Genomic DNA, 20,354 nt, shown 5'->3' on the forward strand with positions numbered 1-20,354 from the left:
CTCAAATATATGAGTTGAAAATCTGCATGATGTTTGGGGTTCAATAGGGCTGACGGAATTCGAACCTCCACCACGTGGTAACCTTGGGTATATGCACGGATTAATAAGTTATCCCCCTCCACATGCCCCAAAAATTCTTTAGACTTTTCTTAGGTATTGCAAATAAACCCTTCTGGCAACCATGAAAGCATATTGTGTGTTTTGATGTAGTTAAATTTCCATGTCAACATACTCTAACAAATTTTAACTTACATCATTAGCTTCTCCTGATATATTGCAGACATACAAAATTGGATGGACATAATGCGTTTTAGCCTAATTTAACATCCTAAAAACGTTCCAAAGTACTACCCTTACTTTTCCTGGAATATTGTATAGTCACCCTTTTGACAATATTGATGCAAATAGTTTACTTTGATTTAGTTTTACATTCCCCCAACTTTGCCTGAAAATTTCAGCTTGATGCTCTATTTCATTCCTGAGATATCGCGTATGTGCCATTTTGACACCCTCAATGCAGCTTAATTCTTTTGATTTTTTCCAATAGTAGTAGCAGCAACTGCAGCATTAGTAGTAGCAGTAGTAGTAGCAATTGTAGTAGTGGTAGTAGCTGTACTACTAGCAGTGATACTAGGAATAATAGTTTTAGTAACAGTAGTAGTAGTAGTGGCAATGGTAGTAGTAGCTGTAGTAGTAGCCATTGCAAGTAGTCAGAGTTGTATTTACAAATAGCCGCAGTTGCATGTTGTCACAGTCAGAGTTAAAAGTAATTGCAGTAGCAGTCACAAGTAGTCTCAATCACAAGTAGTTGCATTCACTGTGACAAGCATTCCGAGTTGTTAAAGTTGCAAGCACACTTTTTTGTAGTCTTGGTGGCAAGTATTCTGAGTCACAATTAGTCACAGTCATAAGTATTCGCAGTCGTAAGTAGTCACAAACATAAGCAGTTAAAAGTTGTCACAGTCGTAAATAATCTAAGAAATTCAGTAGTAGTAGCAGTAGCAGTAGTAGTAGCAGCAGTAATAGTAGCCTGGGTAGTAGTAGCCTGAGTGGTAGTTGTAGTAGTAGTAGTAAAATTATAAATAATAGTTGTAGTACCGTTCAGTTTAATACGCTCATCCGTTCCTGAGATATTGCTTACACGTCCTTTTTGACAACATGTATGCACATAGTGCGTTTTGATTTTTTTCAACTCACGCCCCAACATCCCAGAAAGTTTCAACTTAATGTCCTTGGCTTATCCCAGAAGCATTAAAGGTAGGCCCTTTTAACTACCATATTCAGTTAAATTCCCCCTCAGCGTAACCTCAAATTTCAACTTCATATCTTTATCGGTTCCTAAGATATCATAAATATGCCCTCATGCCAAATTTGGATGGGCTTAGTATCTTTTGATTGAATCCAGTATCCCCAAAAATATGATTTAAAAGTTTCAATCTAATACTCGTAGTCGTTTCCGGGATATTGCACTTACGCCCTTTCTACATTCTGGATGTACATAGTACCTTTTTATTTAGTTTTACACCCCCTCAAACTTTCCTTGAAAAGTAAAACTTTATACAGTATTCTGTTCCTAAGACATTGTAAATATGCCATTTTGATAACCTAAATGCACTTAAACCCTTTTGATATATTTCAATTGTAGTAACAGTAGCAGTAGTAATAGTAGTAGTCCCAAAAGTCTCAACTTAAGGCCGTCAGTAGTTCTTGATATATTGCTGATATATTCTTTTGACAACCAGTGTACAAATAGTGTCTTTTGATTTAGATTTATAGCAACATGAAATTTCCATGAAAGTTTCCGCTTTATGCTCTCTTCAAGTTCTAAGATATACCCTCTATACCATTTTGACAACCTGGATGCACTTGAGTGATTTCGATTAGTTTGATTGTAGTAGTAGTAGAAGCAGTAGCAAAAGTGGTAGTAGTATTTGTGGCCCTGAAAATTTTAGTTTAATAACCTGAGGCGTTGCTGAGATATTGCTGATACACTTCTATGTATGATACATACTGTTGATACACTTGCATGATACAATTGTACCACACATGATATTGCTGATACACTTGTATGATACAATTGTATAATAGATAACTTGTATGTACATACTATATTTTAATTTACCGTCAGGATACCCTGATGGCTTCAACTTAATATTAAAAAAAAAAAGTTTTTTTTTCAACTGAAAGTAAGGAGCGACATTAAAACTTAAAACGAACAGAAATTATTTCGTATATGAAAGGGGTTGTCTTTTAAATTAAACTTTACACAAAAGTAAACTTTTAAACTTTTTAAACTTTACGCAAAAGTTTGGCTCTTTCTCATAACTCTACTTTTTAAAACAATAAAAACTTCAGCGTAAAGAGCGGGGCGTTGAGGAGGGAACAACCCCTTTTATTTACGGAATAATTTCTGTTCGTTTTAAGTTTTAATGTCGCTCCTTACTTTCAGTGTAAAAACTTATTTTTTTTTGTATTTCTGAACATTTTGAATTAAAGCATGTTTCGATTTTGGCTAACCGCACATGAATAATTAAAACGAATTTTGTATATTAATTTTGTTTTGGCTAAATGGCTTTCTCATATTTGTGATCGGATGATTTTGATACGAAAAGGGGTGGGGGAGGAGGCCCAGTTACCCCCCAATTTTCGGTTACTTGAAAAGGCAACTAGAACTTTTTATTTTTTTTACAAACATTTTTATTAGTAATAAATATATGTAATTTACGAATTAACTTACGTATCGAACTTCTATATTTGACGTATATGAGGGACTTTGCCTCCTCGTCAGTACCTCGCTATTTACACTAAAGCTTGAATTTTGTCCCAATTTTTCATAGTTTGAAATTACTAAAAATGCTTTAGCGTAAAGAGCGGGGCATTGAGGAGGAGACTAACCCCCTTACATACGTAATAATTTCTGTTCGTTTTAAGTTTTAATACTGCTCCTTACTTCCAGTTTAATTAACTTTATTTTTACTTGTTTTCTCATTGTTTTTTTTAAATAATGCTAGAATGGTCACTTAAAAAGGATATTAGAACTTTTAATTTTCGTTAGAATGAGCCCTCTCATGAAATTTTAGGACACCACTGGGTCGATATGATCAACCCTGGAAAAAAAAAAACAAAACAAAAAGACAAACAGATAAACAACTAGACCTACGTTGCCTGAGCACCGTGAAGTCTTGCGGCAACCTGACTCCGGCTTCGCCGAATAGAGTGTTGCGAGAGCAGCACTTTGGTTTTGCTTCTTTGCTATCTGTTAAACGCTGAAGTTGTCAGCCTATCAAAGCTTTTTAAACGTTATGTTCAAAGAAGAACACAGTCAGTAATCACATGATAAAGGCTATTCCTCAGCGTTGAAAGAACAACAATAACAAAAGAATATCGAAAGAAGGGACTAAATTGACTTTTCAGCCAGTTGAACTTTATCCTTTTCAATCGTAGACATTGTGACGGATGAAAGCTTAGAACAATATCTTATATAATCCAGTTGGTAGTATAAAACTATCTGTAACTTTTCAGGATCAAAACACCATAAATGACACTATTAATTATGAAGAAACTAGTATGACATATTTTTTATCAGCTCATCACGAGCTATCGATAATACCGAAAGAAGGGACTAAATTGAATTTACAGCCAGTTGAACGTTATCCTTATCAATCGTAGACATCATGACGGATGAAAACTTGAAACAGTATCTTATATGATCCAGTTGGTATTATAAAGCTATCCGTAACTTTTCAGGATCAAAATACCATAGATGACACTCTATTGATTATTACGAAATTACCTCGTTGTTTTACGTTATCGTTTGTACCCCTTGCGTAAACACTTAATTCTAGGTTACAGTGAGTATGGGCAGGCTACACCAACTAGCAAAAGTTACAAACCACTCTTCACTGAAGATGATTGTAGCCTAACAGACGATTATTGCTTACAAGTCCCCTGCATGTCTTACCAGTGGAACCAAATTGGTCTTACCATCAAATACACCGGAAACAAATAATAGGTACACCAACTAGCCAAAGTTGCAAACCCCTTACTGCCGAAGATGATTATGGTCTAACAACGATTATTGCTTACAAGTCCCCTGCATGTCTTACCACTGGAACCAAATTGGTCTTACCATCAAATACACCGGAAACAAATAATAGGTACACCAACTAGCCAAAGTTGCAAACCCCTTATTGCCGAAGATGATTATGGTCTAACAGCCAACTGTTGCTTACAAGTCCTCTACTTGTCTCACAATTGGTATCGGCCTATTTTTGGTTTCAGTGTGTACCCTACTACTGAATTTGTAAACCCCTTGAAACTTTCAAACTAGTATATCTCATGAAGAAATTTTTGTACCAAAAAATGGATGACATATACTTTGATCAGCTCATCAAAAGCTATCGATTGCCGTCGAAAAAAAAATTCTATCTGTCTTAGTTCAAAAGTGGATTTTTTTGCCGTAGGCCAACTTTTTAACGTCACCACTTAGAAAGGAGCAAAGGATAAACTGCAGTTTCTTTAGCAATGACAGAACTTTTAAAGTTTAAGAGGCACATCTGATAGCATTTCTCTACCTCAATCCCAAGTCCGAAAAAACAAATGATAAACCCAGCCGAAATCACGGTAGCACTTTCGGACCCGTGGGAAAATGCCGCTTTTTTGCTTCTGTAAATTTTTCTATTTATCATTCAAAGAAGATATATTGGCTGTGGGGCCGGGTAACTGCCGCATACATTTAGCACTTATAGATTTTAGTCCATCTTCAATTTGAAAGTGGTGCCTGCCTGCTTCAGTGCTAGAACGGAGCTTTCCACTCGAAAGCAGAAACATGGTTTGATGAAACGAAAGCTTGGCTGAACAACTTCAGATACTCCTCTCTGACATAGGCTATATAAATCCCCTTCACTTATCACACCATAGGCTCTGGCTCGTGGACAAGCAAAAACCATCCTTTTTGGCCCCAGGCAAGAGTTCTGCGGAGCTTTCCAAAATGTAATGGTATATTCATCAATCCGGCCTGAGGTCCACAGTGTTGCTCTCGCAACACAAATACAACGCGCATCCGTCTTCTGGCAAAAAAATATAAAATTCCACATTTTTGTAGATAGGATCTTGTAACTTCTACAGTAGGGTTCTCTGATACGCTGAATCTGATGGTGTGATTTTTGTTAAGATTCTATGACTTTTAGGGGGGTGTCTATTTTCTAAAACTAGGCAAATTTTCTTAGGCTTGTAACTTTCGATGAGCAAGGCTAAACTTGATGAAACTTAAATATTTAAAACCAACATAAAAATAAAATTATTTTGATGTAACTATTAGTATCAAAATTCTGTTTTTTAGAGTTTTGGCTACTATTGAGCCGGGCCGCTCTTTACTACAGTTCGTTACCACGAACTTTTTGACTGTAAGTCTTAGTAGTAGTTGCATTAGAGGTATTATTTTGTAGTAGTAGCAGCAGCCGCAGTAGTAGTTGTAGTGTTAGTAGTACTAGTAATAGTAGTAGCACTAGTTGCAGTAGCTGAAGCAGTAGTAGTGTGCACATATTGTCTTTTGGTCAATGGATTACCTCCCTTATCAGTCCCTTAAAGATCAGAAGTATTACCCAAAGTTTACTGAGATACGGCTGTGAGGGCTGAAATACGGCTTAAATTTTATCTGAAGTCTGTAGGGTAATATGTGGCATGAGGGCTGCTGGCCCTCCAATTTCTTTGGGCTCCTGAAAAGGCACATGAACTTTATTTGCAATCGAGTGAGTTCCGTCCAAAACAATGAGGGGTAGGAAGGTTCTAGAACTAGTGGAATATCACAAAAGTATTTAGAAATAAAGTTTCAAGACACGCAAATACTACCAGCTCTGTTTTTGAACGATAATTGGAATACCATCTGTGAGAAAATATTATATCAAATTACTGAATTTGAGAAAATTCATGGTTCACCCCTGTACGTTAAATAGGTTGAGATTAAAAGTACCTGCGAAGTACTGAAGCAATTTATTGTTAAATTGAGTTTTATGATATTAGGTTGTTGCTACCCAACTTTTGAATAAACTTTTTTTTTATAGTTACTGTTAGCCAGATTATTGATCAAGTAAAACAGGGGATGGTGAAGGTTATTGAATTCGCAACCGAGCGAGGATCAAGGTAAGTAGGCTTTGCTAGCTTAGTACTGCTTCTAAAAAAAGATTAAACTAAAAATAAAGTTTGATGAAACTTTAGAAGAATTGATAATTATATGTAGTCATGTACAAAATTGAGATATAATACTTAAAGTTGATAGAATTGCTTCTTCAAGATTCAATGATTAGGTTTTCTCTAGCGAACTAGTCATCTGTGTGTTTCTACATACACAACCGTTCCTAGGGTTGATAGTGGCAGGAGCAAAATTAATTACGGCATTCCCGTCTCAAACATAAGTAAAAATAGCCAGATCAAAGGGAAAAATATGATCAAAGCGGGGATCCCCCGGCCATGAGCACCCTCCACAATTCAAAGCACCTGGGGTGGCCTGCCCCAGTTGACCCCTCCTTGAACGGCTCTGTCTAGATCAGTGGTTCCCAACCAATTTTCGAACATGACCCACCTAGGCATTTCCAAAATCCTCATGTCCTCTCGGGATTTTAATATTTAGTCATTGAAAAATATTACCAAGCTTCCTATCTTGACGAAAGCTTAAAAGGCCACAGTGGTGCCAATAAGGGGTTCAGGGGGTTCGCGCCCTGGATTTGGAAAAGACCTCTTTGCTTCTATTTAATAGCTATTTTGTATTTTAGCTATGTGCTATATTGAACTAGCGTGACTGCTTGTTCGGTCGCTTGTATTGTCCCCCCCCGTGTTTTTGTTTTTCCGAGCCATTAAATAGTTGGCTGCTGTTACTTCTCTTACTGTTACTTTTGATGTCACTTTTCAATGACATTGTATTGAAATGTTGCTTCTGTCCTCATCCTGGAGAATCCTAAATATACGGATAGTAGGCAACCTTGTTTTGAAATGTGTAAAACAATTCCTCTTCGGAGTCTTACCCGCTGTCATGATCTCTGACTAGCGTTCAGTCAAAACTAGATGTCAGCTCGTCAGTTTGTTTTCTTGCTGTGGTGAGCCCATAATAAAACAATGAGTGAAAAGTGATTTTTTTTCGGTTAAGTCCGGAAGAAAAGTAAAGGAATTTCAGTGCAAGGAACTGGCAATAATATCAATGCTCAAAGTGCTGGACTACGGGACATGCTTTTCCCTACATGTAACAATCTTTCAGAAATAAGCAGAACAATGAATGATCTAGGTCAACATGAAACAGGGGTCTACAATCCCAAAACCGTTGGAGGTTCCAGTTGGAGTTGAGGATCTCTCTCAGGTATCTGCGATAGGTCACGACCAACCTGCTCAACATATTCTTGAGAGATATCCAGCTTCCACTCCTAACGGAACGAAATTTAGTGAGCTTTACTTTAAGACTTACATAAGAATTGAATACTCATAAAAACTTAGATTATGTGTTCGTTTTGCTTGCTGCCATCTGTCTAGTGGGGTTCTAAGGGCAAAGGAAACTGCTGGAAAAAGGACTTTTATCGAGACAGAATTTTGTAAGTAGAAATACAGTTCTGGTCTATTGAATCAACATGATTGTAGTAAAAGACATAGGAATTGTGTTTCAGCATAGGTGGAATTTATGATAATTAGTACTGATACTTCAAGATGTCAAGCGATTGGCTTAAGTTGGTCAAGATGTCAAAAGTTAAAGAAAATACATATCAGGTGAATAATATTTTTGGTGCTATTTGCTTTCTTGGCTGCCAGGGTCTTCCTTCTAGTGGTTCAGACGAATCAGAAACATCCACAAACTGAAGTAATTTTGTTGAACTGACGAAGGAAATATCTATAGGTATCTAAAGAAAGACATGCTGAAGGTCAAGTTGCAGGGAAAGCTCTTTAAAGAGTGGGCAGGTAGCCCGCTCTTTACGCTAAAGTTTGACTCTTTCTCTCAATTCTTCTTTTTAAAACAGTAAAAAAATTTAGCGTAAAGAGCGGGGCGTTGATGAGGAAGCAGCCTCTTTCATATACAAAGTAATTTCTGTGCGTTTTAAGTTTTAATGTCGCTCCTTACTTTCAGTTAAAAAAACTTGTTTTTTTTATTTAATTTCTGAACGTTTTTGAATCAATGCATGTTTTGATTTTGGCTCTCCGCAGAGGAATAATCAAAACGAAATTTGCATATTTTTTTTTGTGGCTTAATGGCTTTCTCATAATTTTGATCGAATGATTTTGAGAAAAAAAGAGCGGGGGACGAAACCTAGTTGCCCCCCAATTTTTTGGTTAATTAAAAAGGCAACTAGAACTTTTAATTTTTTACGAATCTTTTTATTGGTAAAAGATTTACGTAACTTATAAATTAGCTTACGTAAAGAACTTTTGTATTCTCATGTTTTTATTACATATATGAGGGGTTCGCCTCATCGTCAGTACCTCGCTCTTTACACTAAAGCTTAAATTTTATCCCAATTCATTAAGAATGACCCCCTGAATCACAAAAGCCGTAGAATAAGTAGTTGAAATTACTGAAAATACTTTAGCGTAAAGAGCGAGGTATTAGAAGGAGGTGAGTCCCTCATATGGGTAATAATTTCTGTTTGTTTTAAGTTTTATTGCTGTTCCTTACTTCCAGCTGAAAAAGCTTTTTCACTTTTATTTTTTAATTGTTTTTTTTTAAATAATGCTAGTAGCCTATATCCTGCTCTCCCTTCATGGAAATTTTCTTCTCCCATTACAAATTCTCTAAGGAAAGTTCCCCCAGCATATCCCCCTCTTCTCAACCCCTCCCCCAAACCAAAAAAATCCTCCTGAAAACGCCTGTATACTTCCCAATAACCATTACTATATGTAAGCACAGGTCAAAGTTTGTAACTTGTCGCCCCTCCCACGGGGACTGTGGGGTAGTAAGTCGTCCCCAAAGACATAGTTATAAGGTTTATCGACTACGCTGAATAAAATGGCTATCTCAGAATTTTGATCCGGTGACTTTGGGAAAACAATTAGCGTGGGAGGGGGCCTAGGTGCCCTCCAATTTTTTTGGTCACTTAAAAAGGGCACTAGAACTTTTCATTTCCGTTAGAATGAGCCCTCTTACAACATTCTAGGACAACTGAGTCGATACGATCGCCCCTGGGAAAAAAACAACAAAAAACAAACGAACATATAAACACGCATCCGTGATCTGCCTTCTGGCAAAAAATGCAAAATTCCACATTTTTGTAGATAGGAGCTCGAAACTTCTACAGTAGGGTTCTCTGATACGTTGAATCTGATGGTGTGATTTTCGTTAAGATTCTATGACTTTTAGGGGGCGTTTCCCCCTATTTTCTAAAATAACGCAAATTTTCTCAGGCTCGTAACTTTTGATGGGTAAGACTAAACTTGATGAAACTTATATATTTAAAACCAGCATTAAAATTCGATTCTTTTGATGTAGCTATTGGTATCAAAATTCCATTTTTTAGAGTTTTGGTTACTATTGAGCCGGGTCGCTCCTTACTACAGTTCGTTACCACGAACTGTTTGATAACTTTTGCAGAATTGATGTTTTTGTTGCCCAATATTATTACGGTGTAATTGTTATGTGTTGGGAATCTAACAGAGTCCAAGCAAAGCTTAAGGAGAAGGTGCTTCATACAGTTTTTTTACACTGCCACGCCCACATATTACACTTGGTTTTGACTGATTGCCTGAAAAGGATCAACGAACTTTTGGAATTTTTCTTTGTGGTGCAAAGAACTTACATACTTATATCATATAGCAGCATTTGACATTAATTATTTGTGTTACTCCTGTGTATTAGTGAGCAAAAACTCTTGGAGCTTGAGCAGACAGTCCGAACTCACTGGTCTTACGCATGCCACTCTATTTTTCAAGGCGAAGGCCAGATATGATTGTATTGTTGCTATGCTAGCCGAAATCTAAGAGAGGCAGCGTGTCTAGCAAAACGACTACTGAATCAAGAACTCAAAGATTCTTTGAAATTCAGAAACTGGTAAACGCAACATCAGGTAGCCAGTTTCACCAGACTCTGTTAAATTTCTGTACTTCAAGATGATAAGCCGTTTCACGAGCCAGATGACATTTTATCAACCTTCTGCCCTTCTCGTTCCTTTGGCTAATCCTGAAAGCTGTGGGCCTACCCGCAAAGATAGTCAGCCTATTCAAAGAACCTTACAGCAACACAGAAAGTGCCGTCCTGGTTAACAGGAAGCTTTCTTCTTCCTTCCTGATACAAAATGGAGTACGGCAAGGATGCGCTGCTGTACCTGAGCTGTTTAACTGCGTCATCGACCACATCCTGAAAGAGACGTACCATGCCCACCCTTTCGGCACCAGTTATGCCGTGAGGAATCTGTCCGATGTTGCCTTCGCGGACGATGTAGCTGTCCTTAGTGACAATCTCGACCAACTTAAGTCTATACTCGAGACGCTTTCCTCCACAGCCTCCAGAGTTGGGCTGCAAATCAACTGGAAGAAAACGAAGATCGTGCCATTAGAAAAGACCGCATCAGCACCATTCTCAACTGTTGAGATTAACGGCCAAGCTGTCGATGTGGTGAGGCAGTTCACATATCTCGGATCAATTATATCCTCAAGTGGCACACTTGACGCCGAAATCTCATCCAGATTAGTCAAGGCAAGCTCTGTGTTTGGACGACTCCTGGGGGCAGTCTTCCACAAACCGCAAATTAGCTGCCATACCAAAGCCCGAATTTACAACGCCACAGTCTCAAGCATCATGCTGTACGACAGACATGGCCGATAACCCATACACAGCTAAGAAGGGCTAGACCCTGTTCAGGCTAGACCCTGCGTCGATTACAAGGCTTCAAATGGTATGACAAGATCCGCAATACCGAGATTCTGAAGACCTTCAAGCTGGCGAATATCTCTACCCAAGTAGAAGCCCGCTCTTTAAGGTGGTATGTCCACCTTCTCCGTCTCCCGCTAAGCACCCCCGCAAGGATGATCTCGGCCTTCAATCTCTCGGAAAATGGCTGGAAACGCCCTCGAGGAAGGCCACTTACTAGATAGGCTGATGTAATAAACCAACGCCCGCTCAATCGCAACATCAACCCAAATGAAGCCCCATCCTTATCCCTAGACAGGGCTACTTGGAAAAGACTGACGGTGTTGCCAACCAGTCCCCTCTGCGCTTGCGGCCTTACTGAGCAAGAGTGTTAAGTCAAAGTAAGTCAAGTTCTACCCTTCAAGTTATGATTTTCTCGAATTAATAAAAGTTCAGAGAGTAATGTGTCAACATCAAGCTATTCTTGGTGTTGATGACTATGCCCTGGAATCTCAACTCTCCTTTGCAATGTTGTATCTTTCAAAACATGACGCTTTCAAAATGAACTTACTCCGAGCTATAGAAATCTTATCCAACCTCACAATTGTCTATTCTACTGTGCTAAAACTAATGAAGCTAGATGCTACTTTACCTCTGAACAATGCCAGTAATGAACGATTTTTCTCGGCACTAGGGAATAGAAAGGATTATCTGTGATTGACAATGTGAAATTCCAGACTCAATAATCGTATGATCATGGCTGTTGAAAAAGGGGAGACACTGGTTTTGAATAGGTTAGTCAAAGATTTTTCCAAACAGCAGAGTTGCCGCTACCCCCGTTTTAAGTGTGTTTGCTCATCTTGTTAATTTGTTGGTATCTTCATTAAAAAATGAAAACAAAACCCTTGTGTCCCCCTTACATTTCAGTGAATTGACGCCACTAGAAGGCCACAAATTTGGTATTTTTTGGGCGAATTTTCCTCTAGGCATGTTTGAAAGTAACGAAAAATATTGACTGAATATAGCACCTTTTATAGAATACTAGCTGTTGGATGGCGCTTCGCGCCACCCCAACACCTAGTTGGTGGGGCACTTCGCGCCCCCATGCCCCCCCTTGCGCGCGTAAGTCGTTACGCGCCATATTAGTTAAGTGCCATTGTAGTTGTGTCCCTGTGTCCCACCTGTGAATAGATATATATATATATATATATATATATATATATATATATATATATATATATATATATATATATATATATATATATATATATATATATATATATATATATGCTTTTAACTACGTAAAACATGCGAATATACAACACTCTTCGCTGTCCCATTGTCTATGCATATAAATAGATTGTCAGGTTTACTGACTCTTGAACATGCAACATATAATTGTCCATGGGAAAAACAATCCGTATTCAGATCTATACCTCATTATTCTAATGATGTGTCCCTGTGTCCCGGTCGTCATTTATATTCCCTGTGTCCCAGTCGTGATTTGTGTCCGGGTGTCCCAGTCTGTAATTTCTCTTTGAGGTTCCCGGTCGTCATTTATATTCCCTGTGTCCCGGTCGTCATTTGTGTCCCGGTGTCCCGGTATGTAATTTCATCAGTTGACAAACATGACGTCAGTCGACAAACAACTTCATGACGCATAAAGCTCAATCCTTAAAATGACGTCAGTTGACAAACATGACGTCAGTCGACACACAAACATAACGCCACTCGACACACACACACACACACACAGACAACTTATTTTTATATATATAGATATAATATCATTTGAATATTATCATGTGTCTTTTTTGCTCTTTAAATGCATTTGAATGTGATTTATCCCCCCTTTTCAGGATAAAGTACAACTTTTAATGGATCAACTTTGGAAACTATCATTTTTCATTAAAATCGACGTTTTCGCAATAGAAGAACTACCCCCCCCCCTCCCAGAGCACCCATATTGCTCTGTTAACCCTAAAATTTCCCTTTCAGTGGGATATTAAATAAAAATAAACTAATTTTTTTAGCTGAAAGTAAGGAGCGACATTAAAACTTAAAACGAACAGAAATTACTCCGTATATGAAATGGGTTGTCCCCTCCGCAATCCCTCGCTCTTTACGCTAAAGCTTTTAATTGTTTTAAAAAGTAGAATTGTGGCAAAGAGTCAAACTTTAGCGTAAAGAGCGAAGGATTGCGGAGGGGACAACCCGTTTCATATACGGAGTAATTTCTGTTCGTTTTAAGTTTTAATATCGCTCCTTACTTTCAGCTAAAAAATTAGTTCTTTTTATTTAATTTCTGAACGTTTTCGAATTAATGCATGTTTGGTTTTGGCTCTCCGCACATAAATTATTAAAATGAAATTTGTATATGAATTTTTTTTTTTGGGTAAATGGCTTTCTCATAGTTTTGATCAGACGATTTTGAGAAATAAGGGGTGGAGAAGGAGCTCTAGTTGCCCTCCAATTTTTTGGTTACTTAAAAAGGCAACTAGAACTTTTAATTTTTAACGAATGTTTTTATTAGTAAAAAAATATACGTAAGTTAAGAATTAACTTACGTAACAAACTTTCATAATCTTATATTTTTGTTATGTATACGAGGGGGTTTGTACCCTCGTTAATACCTCGCTTTTTACACTAAATCGTAAGTTTTGTCCCAATTCTTTAAGAATGACCCCTGAATCAGAAAGGCCGTAGAATAAATAGTTGAAATTACTAAAAATACTTTAGCATAAAGAGCGAGGTATTTATCTCCTCCTAAATACCCCGCTCTTTATGCTAAAGTATTTTTAGAACCCCTCATATGCGTAATAATCTCTGTTCGTTTTAAATTTGAATGCTACTCCTTCCTTTCATTGGAAAAAACGTTTTCATGTTTATTTTTCATTGTTTTCTTATAGTAATGCTAGAAAATCCTGCGCCCTTTTCATTGAATTTTTCTTCCCCCATGACAGATTCCTCCAAGGAAAGATCCTCCAACATAGCCCCCTCCTCTCAGCCCCACCCCCAAACAAAATAAAATCCCCCCTAAAAACGTCTGTACACTTCCCAATAACCATTACTATATGTAAACAGTAGTCAAAGTTTGTAATGTGCAGTCCCTCCCACGGGGATTGTGGGGGAGTAAGTCATCCCCAAAGACATAGTTATTATGGTTTTTGACTATGTTGAACACAATGGCTATCTCAAAATTTTGATCCGTTGACTTGGGGAAAAAAATGAGCGTGGGAGGGGGCCTAGATGCCCTCCAATTTTTTTGGTCACTTAAAAAGGGCACTAGAACTTTTCATTTCCGTTAGAATGAGCCCTCTTGCGACATTCTAAGACCACTTGGTCGATACGATGACCCCTGGAAAAAAAAATAAACACGCACCCGTGATTTGTCTTCTGGCAAAAAATACAAAATTCCACATTTTTGTAGATAGGAGCTTGAAACTTCTACAGTAGGGTTCTCTGATATGCTGAATCTGATGGTGTCATTTTTGTAAAGATTCTACGACTTTTAGAGGGTGTTTCCGCCTATTTTCTTGAATAATGCAAATTTTCTCAGGCTCGTAACTTTTGATGGGTAAGATTAAACTTATATATTTAAAATCAGCATTAAAATGCGATTCTTTTGATGTAGCTATTGATATCAAAATTCCATTTTTTAGAGTTTTGGTTACTATTGAGCCGGGTCGCTCCTTACTACAGTTCGTTACCACGAACTGTTTGATAATAGATTAATGTCTGGTTCTAAATCGCTATGAACATAACCTGAGCCTAAAACGTACTTTTGAGGCTTCAGTCTTCTTCCCCCCATCCACTACAATACTACAGATTAAAGTTAATCTGTATTTTCCGATATACGTGCTTTTTGCATTTATTTAGTTACTAAATATAAAAATACTTTGTATCTGCTGTTTCGAAGGTTTTGCCCCCCCCCCCAAAAAAAATCTGCGTACGTGCCTGTACTGATCCCTAAATGCAGGCCCCACTGTCATTTGTTAGCTGAAACATCAACTTTTGAGGCTGTCTTTAACCATTCGAAATTCAATTCAAGTCGAAGCAGAATTTCCCTAATATTATTTGCCTGAAACATTGAGTGACAGGGTAGGGGGAAAGACAACCTAGTGAACCGTTTAACCCATCTTGTCAATAACACAAATTATAAAACTATCTCCTAGTTTGACGAGCGTATCGGTCATTCCTCATCTGTTAAAACAGTTCGTCTAGAGTTTGAAAGATGGCTTTTGATACATGTAAGACCCTTTTTTGCTTCCTGGTTTGTGTTGGGGCTTCTCGAATTTAATTGCCACCAATATAGAGGAAATTGAATAGGAGAGAGTTGGGCGAACATAAAATAAATTTATTTTTAATGGAACCCTTGATGTGGTGTGTTTTGCTATTCTCTAGCACAATACATACGCTCATACCTTTATGGAGCTCTTCCTTTCTTTTTGGCATCATTTGTCAAGGTGAAAAGGAAAAACTCGTTGGCATATGGCTCATTCTGATATCTTGAAAGATGAATACTTAGGAATGGGTACTGAAATTTGGCTTCGTTGAGCATAGCAACTTCACTAGGAACCGTACAACGCTCTTTAATATCATATTAGCGTCTAAACAAAACTTCATTAATGATTGCTACATGAGATCCTCTTGACTAACAATACTTTTGATGAACTATATCGATCGTTTATGTAATATCGTTGCAACTCAAATTACAAACAGGAAAAAGCCTATGGCTTTTCTTATTTAGAACAGTAAGAGATGATCTTCTGAGAATAAGGCATCAAACTAAGCCCAATATGTGCCTTTTTTTTCTTTACTAGGTTTCAGCAATCTCTACAGCTATGATACCAATGGAACTTACACCATCACCATTTATAATTAACCAGACTGATTCCTTATATAATTTTTTAGTGTACTAACGAACTTATTATCATGTTTTTTCATATATCACAAGACTCCGATGGTACAATGGTAAGCATACCCACTAGTCACACAAGAGAAGGGGGCTCGATTTCCCGTCGGGGAGAACTCTTAATATATTGAATTTAAAGTAATATCTGTTAAATTCAAAAAAGAAACTCGTTTTAGTTACTTCCTAGCTAAAATAATGAAGGTCAAACAGTTCGTGGTAACGAACTGTAGTAAGGAGCGACCCGGCTCAATAGTAACCAAAACTCTAAAAAATGGAATTTTGATACCAATAGCTACATCAACAGAATCGCATTTTAATGCGATATATAAGTTTCATCAAGTTAGTCTTACCCTTCAAAAGTTACGAGCCTGAGAAAATTTGCGTTATTTTAGAAAATAGGGGAAAACACCCCCTAAAAGTCATAGAATCTTAACGAAAATCACACCATCAGATTCAGCGTATCAGAGAACCCTACTGTAGAAGTTTCAAGCTCCTATCTACAAAAATGTGGAATTTTGTATTTTTTGCCAGACGGCATATCACGGATGCGTGTTTATTTGTTTTTGTTTTTTTCCCCAGGGGTGATCGTATCGACTCGGTTGTCCTAGAATGTTGCGAGAGGGCTCATTCTAACGGAAATGAAAAGTTCTAGTGCCCGTTTTAAGTGACCAAAAAAATTGGAGGGCACCTAGGCCCCCTCCCACGCTTATTATTTTCCCAAAGTCAACGGATCAAAATTCTGAGATAGCCATTTTATTCAGCATAGTCGAAAAACCTTATAACTATGTCTTTGGGGACGACTTACTCCCCCAGAGTCCCCGTGGGAGGGGCTACAAGTTACAAACTTTGACCAGTGCTTACATATAGTAATGGTTATTGGGAAGTGTACAGGCGTTTTCAGGAGGATTTGTTGGTTGGGGGAGGGGTTGAGAAACGGGGGATATGCTGGGGGAACTTTCCATCGAGGAATTTGTCATGGGGGAAGACAATTTCCATGAAGGGAGCGCAGGATTTACTAGCATCACTTAAAAAAAAATGATAAAATAAATATGAAAAAGTTTTTTTCAGCTGGAAGAAAGAATCAGCATTAAAACTTAAAACTAACAGAAATTATTAACCATATGAGGGGCTCACCTCCTCCTAATACCTCCCTCTTTATGCTAAAGTGTTTTTAGTAAATTCCACTATTTAATCTACGGCTTTTGTGATTCAGGGGTCATTCTTAATGAATTGGGACAAAACTTAAGCTTTAGTGTAAAGAGCGAGGTACAGACGAGGGGGTGAACCCCCTCATATATGTAATAAAAACATGAGACACAAAAGTTCTTTACGTAAGCTAATTTATAAGTTACGTATATCTTTTACTAATAAAAAGATTCGTAAAAAATTAAAAGTTCTAGTTGCCTTTTTAATTAACCGAAAATCGGAGGGCAACTAGGCTTCCTCCCCCGCTTTTTTTCTCAAAATCATTCGATCAAAATTATTAGAAAGCCATTTAGCAAAAAATAAATAAATATGCAAATTTTGTTTCAATTATTCCTCTGCGGAGAGCCAAAATCAAAACATGCATTGATTCAAAAATGTTCAGAAATTAAATAAAAAAAACAAGTTTTTTTTAACTGAAAGTAAGGAGCGACATTAAAAAAGTAAAACGAACGGAAATTACTTCGTATATGAAAGGAGCTGCTTCCTCATCAACGCCCCGCTCTTTACGCTAAAGTTTTTTGCTGTTTTAAAAAGAAGAGTTGAGAGAAAGAGTCAAACTTTAGCGTAAAGAGCGGGGCGTTGATGAGGAAGCAAACTTGTTTTTTTATTTAATTATATGAAGGAAAAACAGGGTGCAGATCCTTTTGACTTAGGTTCGTTCTTTGCTATAATTCCATTCACAGAATAGATTTTTTGTTAAAAACTTCAAAAAATTACTGCATCTTATGTAACTATAACTACATGATTTTATAATGTTAAAAGTACTATTTTGATCTTCGTACGCAAGATGAATGCATACGAAGTAACATTCATTACTCCAGTGTTATACTAAAATACAGTTTTTCGTAAAAATTTGTTTTATATTAAAAATTATTTTTGTTAATTACAAAAGGTTTCGATATACAGCAATTTCATTAAAAATGAGCCATTAAACAGCTCTCCATTATGATTATTAAATACCTACGATTATGACGTCATTCACCAGTCTTGAGCATGAAAATGCAGTTTTTCGTAAAAAAAATCATTATGGTTTAAAAATATTTGTTCTAATCACCCATGGTTTTCAACCCCATCAATTGCCTTTAAAATGAGCTATTAAAAAAACCTCTACGATGTTCCAGTGCCTCACTATCTGAGGAAAAGGAAAAAAAGAAAAGAAAATAGATGCCCTCGATGCAGAATATTGCGGTTGCAGTCAATTTTCTGGATTTTCAAACCAAAATATATTTTCCTTGTTATTCAAGCCAAGTGACGATTAGTTTTCTTTATAGCGGTACAGGACAAGGTGGCTCTAATAGTGTATTTCTGTTTTTGATCTGACTCTAGTTTTTGGAGTTATAGGCTGTTTTGTTTTTACTATGGAACGTGATCGTCTCTTACTAGATTGCTAGCGACAGCTGCAATTTGGATGTAGAATTCATTGAGTGAGGCATCAGCAAATTCCTAAAACTTATAGTCTGCCAGAAGTTGAAATAACCTTGGACAATTTATATTTGCTTCATGTTTGAGATATGCTATAAGAAAGTAATCTCCCTATACATGAATCAATATGGCATTGGTAATTACTATATCTAGCTGTGTTATCTCCAGCAAAAACAAATTTAAGTCTAGTTTCATTGTTTTTAATTTCATAATTATTAGATGACCCTAATTACATGTCTGAGTTTCTGAAACGTTCGATGCCTACAATTTTTTGTTACATCCACAATTGATTTTCGAACATGAACTCGATTGTTTTGACCCGTATCAGCCAAAAAACTTCAATTATAACCTTAGGTCTAAAGTCATGTGATAGCTGCTCTCTGTTAAAAAATGAATGCATTGTTATTATTTGTTCTTTGAATTTTTAATTTATGCTTTTCTTTTGGTAGATCAGTCGTTGTTGCTGGACATTCAGCTGGAGCACATCTAGCATCAACTTTACTTTCTACAGAGTGGATATCATCCATTAAGGAGAGTGCCAAACTATTAAAAGCATTGTTTTTGATTAGTGGTGTTTTCGACCTTCAACCCCTAATTGGTACTTATGTCAATGCAGCTTTATCCCTTGACAAGTATGAACTTGTTTTTTCTTTATTTATAGAAATAATTGTAATTTGTGGCGGTGTGGCTCCAACGGGATTGAAGCCTAATCTTAAGAGCCAATTGCCTCTATACGCCAGGTGACTGAGGCTGCTGAGTCACACCATAGACCCCCAGCCCACGTACTGACATCCTTCAATGCTACTGGACGTTTTATATGACTGAAATGAGTGAAAATTTTTGATACAATTTAATATTCTAGCAACCACTCTTAAAATTTGAACCCGCACCACTTCTGTTTCGTTCAGGATTTTTTGATAGATTTTGGAAAAGTATCTTCCTACTGGAGTTGCCTTTTATACAAAAAAATTCTATCGAAACGAATAATATGGACGGATGCTAAAAGAACTCGAAACAAAAATAAAACAGTAATAAATAAAGCCTACCAGCAATAAATTCATCATATTCTGTGAATTTGAAGGCGGAAGCACACCTTGAATAAAGTGAGTAAATGCAATAAAAATTTCGCCATCAGTGAAATGTTAGAAAATCGTTTTAATTGTTAATTTGGCTTCACACACTAGTTTTTTGTCCAACTATTAGATCATATTTTTTAATCCAGCACCTCAGTCCTGATTTCTGGAATTCAGTTGAATTAGATTTAAAACCATCAGGAAATTATATTTTAAAGCAAAATTTGATGATGAAATTTCCAGTGTCTTAAGATGTTTTTGATCTATATCGTCGATGTCGTACGAAAATGTCATCTGACGTTCCTACTCTTTTCAAATAGTTGGTGAATGCCTCTTGCTCACCTATTCTCAAAGGGCGGAACAGAAAGACAATGTTTGTTTAATTTCAGTTGTATTCTCTCGATTGAAATTCCCTTGCTGATCATCCCTTAGAGATCTGCTGAACAAACAGGTTTGAAAGCTATTACATAAGGGTGAAAATTACATGTAGAACTTTCAGGCCGCGACGATGATTATGCGTGAGTGTGTTTGTGTTTTTGCGTAATCTTCATTTTTCTTGGTATTTGTTGCAGTATCATTACATTGTATTTATTTTCCATATGTATTATATTGTATTACGTATGTTTTACGTCTTTAATGTGCAGTATGCATTACATATATATTATACTGTCTTTCATATATCATATTGTATTACAGACGTATATATGTATTGCCTTGAATCAGTTTATTTTGCAGATCTCAACTTTGTTCTGACTGTTATTATTTTAGAAATAAATTTGAAAAAATTGAAAAATTTACCTTGGTTTTCAGAATATAATACCTGACCATTAGTTGGATAAGAAAGAGACTTTGGACCTTCAAGAGAACAATGAATTAATAACTTTGTTTTTCAACCACAAAAATAATGGGAGAACAACAAAAA

At 36.9% G+C, this 20,354-nt stretch overlaps 1 protein-coding gene across 5 annotated transcripts in view; it reads left to right on the plus strand.

Annotated features, from left to right (window-relative positions):
• The window catches only part of LOC136031463 (kynurenine formamidase-like), a 106,386-nt gene that overhangs the window by 78,587 nt on the left and 7,445 nt on the right, over positions 1-20,354 (plus strand). For all 5 annotated transcript variants that reach the window (XM_065711080.1, XM_065711081.1, XM_065711084.1 and 2 more), the window contains 2 exons: positions 6,063-6,141; positions 18,809-18,991. In XM_065711080.1, coding sequence (XP_065567152.1) covers positions 6,063-6,141; positions 18,809-18,991 — 262 coding nt within the window. The remainder of the gene's footprint in view (positions 1-6,062; positions 6,142-18,808; positions 18,992-20,354) is intronic.

This window comes from Artemia franciscana, chromosome 9, assembly GCF_032884065.1.
Source record: "Artemia franciscana chromosome 9, ASM3288406v1, whole genome shotgun sequence".
Classification (NCBI taxonomy): Eukaryota; Metazoa; Arthropoda; class Branchiopoda; order Anostraca; family Artemiidae; genus Artemia; species Artemia franciscana.